At 42.2% G+C, this 8,770-nt stretch overlaps 2 protein-coding genes across 5 annotated transcripts in view; both read left to right on the forward strand.

Moving 5' to 3' along the window:
* Positions 1–2,021, forward strand: part of mtmr4 (myotubularin related protein 4) — a 44,509-nt gene extending 42,488 nt beyond the window's left edge. For 3 of the 4 annotated variants that reach the window (XM_016668236.1, XM_016668237.1, XM_007545771.2), the window contains one exon: positions 445–622. In XM_016668236.1, the coding sequence (XP_016523722.1) occupies positions 445–622 (178 nt within the window). Of the gene's footprint in view, positions 1–444 lie in introns of all 4 variants that reach the window. The other variant, XM_016668234.1, reaches the window with a different exon arrangement.
* Positions 2,022–6,519: 4,498 nt separating this feature from the next.
* Positions 6,520–8,770, forward strand: part of ca4a (carbonic anhydrase IV a) — an 8,954-nt gene continuing 6,703 nt past the window's right edge. The window contains exon 1 of the mRNA XM_007545774.2: positions 6,520–6,755. Within this exon, the coding sequence (XP_007545836.1) occupies positions 6,620–6,755 (136 nt within the window). The 5' untranslated portion in view covers positions 6,520–6,619. The remainder of the gene's footprint in view (positions 6,756–8,770) is intronic.

An 8,770-nucleotide genomic window follows, 5' to 3' on the forward strand; every position in this document is an offset into this window, starting at 1 on the left:
GTAGAGCAGCTTATTTGTAACAGCGGCTTTTTGGAACGATGCACACAAGTTGAGTTTGTTATTCAAAGGTGTTAAATGCGTAGCTGTTCTGTCAGATCACTGACTATAATTTCTACGAAAAAGCCTAATGATGTCCGCCGTCATCTCTGTACCATTATTAGAAAATTTTATCGAATTTTTTCTTTCCATAAATGCGTCAAACATTTAGCATCTGAGCCGCTACAGACATCTGCTGACTGAGTTGTTCGTTTTCAAGCAGGAAAACATCTTTAGCTGTGCAGTCGGAGCGCATAAATTTTATTTCAAGCAGCATTAATAGGCCTCGAATCTTTTTAGTTATTCTGACATGAAGGCTTCGTTTTAGTGCAGATCTCTTCAATCACACAAAGCATCAGCTCAAACACTGATATATTTAACACCATTGGATTTTGTTTTTCTCTGCAGGAACTGTGGCAACGTGTTCTGCAAAGACTGCTGCCACCTGAAGCTGCCCATCCCGGACCAGCAGCTGTACGACCCGGTGCTGGTGTGCAACACCTGCCACGACCACCTGCTGGAGTCTCGCACCCGCGAGATCCGCAGCCAGCAGCTCAAGAAGGCCATCGCCACGGCGTCCAGCTGAGAGGACACGCAGCGACGTGTGGCTACCACCTCTGCTCCGCCCTGCTCGCTTTGGAGCAGAGCGACACCCCGTTGGCGACCTCCTCGACGCGCCGTCGTCATGGCTACGGAGGGGCTACGAAAAGAGACGTTTTGTCTTGAAACGCAGAGGCGCCCGAGACTAGAAGGTGTGACGCAGGTTAGCGGGAAGCGGAGGTGACGACGATGATGCTGTTGGGACATTTTTTCAGCCCGGGGCGCTGCAGCGTCCTGCTGCCCCCTCTCTTCACGTCCTGTCTCTTGTCCACCTCCTTCGTCCACCATCCTGGCTGGACTCCGTCTCGCTCCCCAGAGGACAATCGCTCAACCTTCGCGCGTCGGGGGGGCTCCCGACGGCCTCCGCCTGCACCACTGGAGGCGACTTTAAAAGAGGAAAGAAAAACAATGCTGCTACTGTATTTAAAAGTCTAATTTTGTATTTTTATTTTGTGCACTACTAGCTGTTGTGTATTTGAGGGAGACCAAACTTGAGCAAAAAGGGAGAAATCTGCTGTTTACTTTGCTAACGCATCTTATTCCTTAGAGCCGGAATGTAACACGTGCTGGGGAAGACTGGATACCGTTTCCGTTCTCGCTGGAGTCCTTTAAGTGTTTGTCGCTGTCGCGTGTTCTCAGATCTTGTGTGTGCACAGTCAACGTGGTTCTGTGTTTGTCGCTGCTTCGCTCCACCGCGTCGCGGCCTCGGACGCCCCGAACGCCGCCGCTTGTTTTTTCGGAGACGACGGCTGAGAGGAAGGAGGAAGACGGGAGTCGGGATGTGAGATTTTAAAGGTGCTGGCGGCTTTTTCTGTGACGAATTTGTGCCGAAACTCGTCTGAACATCTCAAGCTTGTGAACTGGATACAGAATACCCAGATTTTCTTTTTTTTTTTTTTTTTTTTTTTCTCCCGTCTCTTTCCTCCTCCTAAAAAAATGTGTTTTTGTGTCTACTGGTTGTTTCTTGAATCAATAGTGCCATATTTGGTTTTTGTCTACTTTTAAAAGCCTTTTTTTTTTTTTTCTTCTGGACAGCAGCAGGTTTCTAATTGGCCACGTCTGTGTATGATTTATTGGTGCAAATATTTAGCTGCTTAATAACTGATTTAAATTAAGATTAACAAATTGTTGAGTTTAGATAAAGACAACAATGGGATATAACTGAATTAGCAAACCGTTTCTGGGTTTAACCATTGTGTAATGTTTGCGATGTTATTTTTGCACGATATCGAAGTCAAAATTTTAAAGGCGAGATCAAAAATGTAACAAGCTCTTATCTGATCAGTAGTGATGGCTAAAACCCGTTACCTAATAATTGTTGTAAAGAAAATGCACTGTAAAACTGAAATCCCATGAGTTAAAAATAAACCATCATATCAACTCGATACCGGTGTTAAAATCACTGACTCCCAAAACCTTCAGCCTTTCAAACACTTCTAGTGAAACAGCTGGGAGAAAACAGCTGCCTCATTGTTGAGATAATATCACATTTATCCCAATAAGCATTAATTTTTATATTGAGACGCTGAACACTTGGCAGAATGAAATAAAAACATCATCCTGATTCAGTGTTCACCTCCAGAGCCTTTTGACGGCACAACCACAAACTTTAACTAATCTGTTTTAACACAATAGACCATCAATGAAAAAAGATTCTTGGTTTTCAACATTTTTTTTTAACAGAGAAAATTTTCAAAGCTTATTTTATTAATCCCTCCTGAGTCGGGAGGAAAACCTGATGATGGAACAAAAAATGGGCACAATTTTTAGCACATCTTTCCACCAGAGATTCTTTACAAACTATTTTAGCCTCAATCAGATTGGAGAAACTCTTTTAACCCTTTCATGCATAGTGGTCACTACAGCGGACAGCTGTCTAAAAGCCATAATTTTGTGCTTCTTGTGGATTTTTATGTTATGAAAGCACACAGACCACTGAAGTGGACACTAATGCATCATAAAATACACCATCAACTACTGGCCATCAGCTGCAAATGCAAGAAATTATTTTTGTTAAATCCAATATGGCTGACAGACATAAAAGCACGCCGACCGACCCGGTCTCTCCTTCTACTGTAGACGACTTTTGCAGGTAAAAGTAATATTGTGACATCAGATAACTCCTAAAGAACAACACTACTGATGTTGTTCCTAATATTGCCTCCTAAAGGTAAACAAGTGTTATACAGTCTATCAGGTTTTCTTGCCACACAGCAACAGCATGATGCTGCCACCACAGGCAGATAATGTGTTTAGGGTGATTTGAAGTGTTTTTGTTTTGTTTTTATCTTAGATGGTACTCTGGGTCACAAAAATTACATTTCGATCTAATTTGATGGGATTTTCCCAAGTTTGCAGCGCCCCCTACATGGCTTGTTGGGAACTGTAAACAGTTACTCTTGCCGCTACTCCATAGAGACACCAGATGCAGAGAGTGTTGAGGTAAACTGAGCTCAGGAAATTAATTCATAAACACCATCTATGTTAAACATTAACTCATTTTCTTCTACGTGTTTATTTTTTAGGCAAACATGGAATAATCCCAACAGTTTTTACTGTCCGGGATATTTTTTTCTCTCTTTCATTTTTAGTCTTCGGTGGCTGCTGCATCGACTCTTGATGCCACTAGATGGCGTTTGTTCAACGGAAGCACAAACCCAGCACCTTCAACCAATCAAATCAAGAGTTTTACGTGACTTCACAGTGAGATATTTCTTAACTTCATTTCTTTTTCTGGTATGAATGAATAAAGTTCCTCTTTTTTAAATATTTTTTTATTTGGAAGACTTATAAGGAAAGTAGAAGTTAATCTGCATGAGTCTCATGATGTTTAAAAAGTCATACAGTTATCCCTGATTCTGACCAAATATGTAAACTTCTGAATTCAAAGAAAGTTGCAAAATCCATCCATCCTCTTGCCTCTCCAGCTAACGTTCTGGGCGAGAGGCAGGGTCACCCTGGACAGGTCACCAGTCTGTCGCAGGGCAACACAGAGACAACCACACACTCACACCTAGGAGCAATTTGGAGAGGCCAATTAACCTGATAGTCATGTTTTTGGACTGTGGGAGGAAACCGGAGTACCCGGAGAAAACCCACACATGCACAGGGAGAACATGCAAACTCCATGCAGAAAGACCAGGGCCGGGAATTGAACCCAGAAACTTCTTGCTGCCAGGCAACAGCTCTACCAACTGCGTCACTGTGCGGCCTGGTTGCAAAATCATCTCTAAAAAAATTATCTGACCACATCTTCTGGCACTTAGCAAATAGAGCTAATTTTACTAATTCTAACCAACTTCAAGAGAGAAAACTTTGGTGGGACTAAACTTCAGACAGTGAGATAAAAATAGCTTTATTCAGTGTATGTAAATTTCTGTCGTCAGCTGCAGGAGGACTGGACTTCCACAGAGTTTTGTTGCAGTTATTCGGAAGCGTGTCGTTTTTTTCCAGAAGTGAAACACAAGCCAAGTCCTGCTTTTAAGAGAAACTGCTGTTCATGTTAACTCAGCATGATCAATAATTCAAGCTGAGGCTAATCTAGGTCTCCACAAGGTGAATGAAAATAAAAGGTGACAGCTCCTAACTTTTTATGGCTGGAAAAGTTCAGGTGGAGTGCTGCGATATATATATATATATTTATTTTTATTTATTTTTTTTTGCAAACCTTTGCACTATGGCCATTTCCACGCCCGAGCTGCGCCCGAAAATCTACAGTTTTTGACACGTTTCTCTCAGCTGTATGCAAGCAGAGCTAATCCCTCCTGAGTCAGGTCAGAGGTCACCGAGAGCTCATCACATGGGATCGGTTTCACAAGTACTCAGCTTGAATTTAAATTGGCTTCTCCAAGATTTTGATTGTCGAGTTTAAATAGATTTAAAATTAATTGAGATGTCTCTACACGTAAGGATTATTAAAGGAAAAAGACTTCCTCAGTTCTCATCCTGGGTGAGCTTTTAACCTGTAGTTTGACGAGTCCAGTAGGGCCGTCAAGGTCACATAAGTCGCTGCGCCTCCCGTCTGCCCTGTGGATCCTGCAGATCGTTGACACGTGTGGGAAGTTTCCCATCATGCCAGCGGTTCAAAGGTGAGAATCGTATCGGTAAAATATCTTCTAAACGTCTTCATCCATTGTTTTGTCGTCGTGTTGTGATTAAATCTCGATTAATTTCTGCTTTGGGTCCGGTCAAATTTCAATCCGGCTTGAATTAGATTAGAATTTGTCCTAAACTATTTGAATTCATGCAAAATGATGAATCATCAGAGTGAGTAAATAAAAACATCCTGACTCAAAAGATCAGAAACATTAGAAAAATCTTTAGGCTGAAGCTAAATGATGATTAAATTATTCAAATCTGAGTAAAGTCTTTTTTTCTTTTAATAATTGGTCCCGCTGCATGTTAAACCCGTCGCCCACCACACTGATTCTAATATAGGTGTTAAATTCTCCAAACATGTTAAGATTTTTTTCTGTTCCATGTTATATATGAAAACATTGATAGTTCAAGTGCAGAAAGTCCTCATGAAATCCAACTACAGTACATCTGGAGCTTTTTACATCAGTCCAGCTGATACTGATGCAACATACTGAGATGAAATCAAAGCCGGCCCAAGGCATAAACAAACAGCGCTACTGCTTTAGGCCCTCAGGCCAGCAGCACACACACACACACACACACACACACACACACCCTCATAAGAGTATTTGTCATCCCACACAGGATACAGGAGCTAACATTTGTATTTTTGCTTATCAGAAATATCAACATTTTTATATATTTTTTAAAGGTTTTAACATTTTATTGGCAAATTTCCTACTTATCATTTAAAGTAAAACATTTGCTGTCATAATTTTGTAAATAATGTATCTGGTATATGAGTGATCATTGTGAATCCTCTGTGTTCAACCACTGAACGCTAAAACACATGTTATCTCGAGTTTACTCACTATTACTTAGAATGGTAAGCATAATTGCCTATTATTAAACTTTTTTTTTTGCTCAAGTGAATCAATGAGTCACAAAACGCTGCTAAAAGGGGAAATCCTAATTTTTGGAATTGGGATCCTACAGAGTGTAATATCTTACCTGCAATATTTGGATGGACAAATAAACATAATTTATTTAAATTAACAAATAATATATTGAGGTTGAAGCTGATCAGAGTTGGGCAAAGAACAAAACTGAGTTCTTCATTTATAAAACAGCAAGTTCAGAAATTTCATAGGAGTTTACATAAACGCGGTATTAATGAACAGCTATGATGTTCCTGTCTTGTCTTTAAAACTAATATGTAAAAAATATTTTCCTGTGACATTTCCAGTGCTGTTTAAAAGCCACGTGACATATTAAAACATTTGTGAGATGTTCGGTTCAGTTGTTGCCTTGGTAACAACGTACTTGGAGAATTTAAAACATACATTAGCATTAGCATGGTGGGAGCGCGACACCTAATCAAACTCGGGCCTCATATAATAAGCTATCGAGATGCGCTACGGTAGGAAAGTGTGAGGGGGTAGCACAGATCGTCAGAACATTTAGTTTCCCGTTGGGTTGAGTTCAGAGTTTGAACGACGCTGTCAGCTAAAACAAAACAAAACAAAACAAAAAACAAAAACCGCCTCCGCTCCAGACTATTTGGTTTGAATAACTAAAATAATCATTTAGCTTCAGCCTAAAGATTTTTTTTTTTCTAACGGTTCCGGTCCCTTGGAGGGCCTACATGACTGCGTCATGATTAGGTCTTTCTGAGTTCATCACAGATCATCAGGAAGCTGCTTGACTCAACTATTGCGTTCTTTAAAAAAAAAAAAAATCTGCTCCCTCTCTCACCAGGAGCCCATTGTTAGGGCCCCCTGTCACTCGGACTCTGATCACTGCAGAGAGGCCATACCCGAAAAGGAGGAGGCGCCACGCGTTCTTCCTTTCCTTTGGTTGTGTGCTGATAGATAAGTATAAGGACCCCCACCGCCCGCCCTGAGGAATGCGATCACATCGGAGGGAATCGAGTCATTGTGTCGCTTTCTCTCGGCTCATTCAGAGACGCTCCAACATGCAGCAGCTGCTGATCCTTCCCGTTCTGCTGGCATCCTTCTGCACGGTGTGCGCCGGAGCAGGAGGTAGGTCACTGCACCTGATTTCATTCATTTGCGCAAAAAAAAAAGAAAAGACTTTAACGGATAAATCAAGGGACAGTTGAGAAAATATTTGTTGTCGTTGATTAATAATGCTCATGATCATTTTCTGTACTCACTTATTTCTAATGTTAACTGTACTTGGATGCGGAGATGCGTGCACCTGTCTTTGTTGTTGTTTTATTGAGACGGTAGAATGAGACTGATTTGGTTCCAAGCCTAAATATTCTCTAATTCCACGAAGAGAGAAGAGAGGGAGAGAGGTGATTAAAAATTTAAAAACGAGACAGACGTGTGCGCATCATAGATCGCTCCTCGGATAAAATTACTAGGAACCGAGCGGCGGGACAGCTGCACCTGCCCCGTCCGTCACACTGGACGAGGCTCTCCAAAGCGCGTCCAACATTCACACCTTGCAGCGTCCAGAACTGACTGCGAGCTGCGTGGGAGGGCAGGAGAGGGGTCCCCTGCACCCCACCACCCCCTCACCCCCGCCCTCAGCCACAAAGTCCCCCCGTGAGGCGGAGACGCGAGCTGTGATTCCCTCATTTGCCCGTGAGGACGTCGGACACCGTCCTCTCTCTGGTGGCGCACCTGCTCGGTTCCGCGCGGAGTCGGTCTGTGACAGATTGGGGGTGCCGTTTGCCGCATAGATCCGCGTCGTGCGCGACGGTCGTGTCTCCAAATAAACAGCGACGGGTCGCAAAAGGGTCTCGTTTGCGCTCTAAAGCGTAGATGGGTCGAAATCACCCGGAGCGTCAAAATTACGCATGAAGAACAGCGGTCCGATCAGATTGCGCAGACGACTCAAAGTGTCAGACCGATTCCCATGTGAAGAGCTGAGGGCCTTTAAGGAGCTAATTAGCCCCTCTGCAGCCCTCATGGTGTCCGTCATCCAGCACTGAGCCTCTCTGTGACCTCCGGGGCTTTGCGCATAAAAGGCGCAGCGGCGCTCTCCAGATTTTACGTGTCGTTTTCCGCTATTAAAGATGCGCCAACTTGGCCAGAGTGGCAGTCATTTACATGTTTACGATGTTTTTAATGGGGCAGAATGAAAAGGGTGCGTTTAAGCCAGCTATGAAGGAAAAGGAAGAATGCCAAAGCTGTGCATGAATCAGACTCACTGAAACTCTGTTGGAGTTCCAGATATTTGAACTGAGACATTGAGAACAGTGATAGTCCGCTTTTGCTCCAGCTAACAGAAACCATTTCAGAAGACGACAGTAAAGGACGCAATAGCATTTGTGCTAAATTATCACAAAGAATTGATGTAGCGTCTTACAAACAACATTCATTTTCATTTAATGTTTCAGGTTTTGTCACATTGTGCCCTAAAAGCTGCAATTTATTTAGTTAGGATTTTATGTGAAAGACCAACACAAAGTTTAGACAGAAGTGGAAGGAAAATGACCAGTGGTGCTTTTCAAAAATGTGTTACCAAGAAATATCAGACAGCTGACAAAACGGTGAATGAGGGGGAATAATCAAAAGTTCCTTTTTTTTTTGTTGACAATATGTAGACAGCTACATAATGTCATTTTACCTGAACATATGCAGCTATTCCTGCCCCACAACACAAACCAAGGTCCAAAATTTAAATTTGCACATTATCAAATAAGCTACTAACAGTTTAAATAGGGTAGAACAATCATACCACCAAAAGGTTATTAATAGTGGTAAACATATATTCATGCTCTGATTGAATAACACCACAAATAAAAATTGAAGATAAAACAACAAAAACAGAGAGCCCAACCCACTGCCAGTTTTTGTAGTTTGCATCAATCACAGAGTGTTATTTACACAATCGATTGAAACTTTAACCTAGATAAATTCCTAATTATTGATACGTCTAACGGGTAGAAGAAAAGAAAATGTATCCCCACAGTATGATGCTGCCACCACCACGTTTCTTCAAGAGGACGCTGGTGTGTTCAGGTTGAGGTGCAGTGTTGGGTTTTCCACCGCATTGTGTTTGGCACGTAGACCCAAAAAATACA

This window comes from Poecilia formosa, unplaced genomic scaffold (genome assembly GCF_000485575.1).
Source record: "Poecilia formosa unplaced genomic scaffold, Poecilia_formosa-5.1.2 Scaffold14, whole genome shotgun sequence".
Lineage (NCBI taxonomy): Eukaryota > Metazoa > Chordata > Actinopteri > Cyprinodontiformes > Poeciliidae > Poecilia > Poecilia formosa.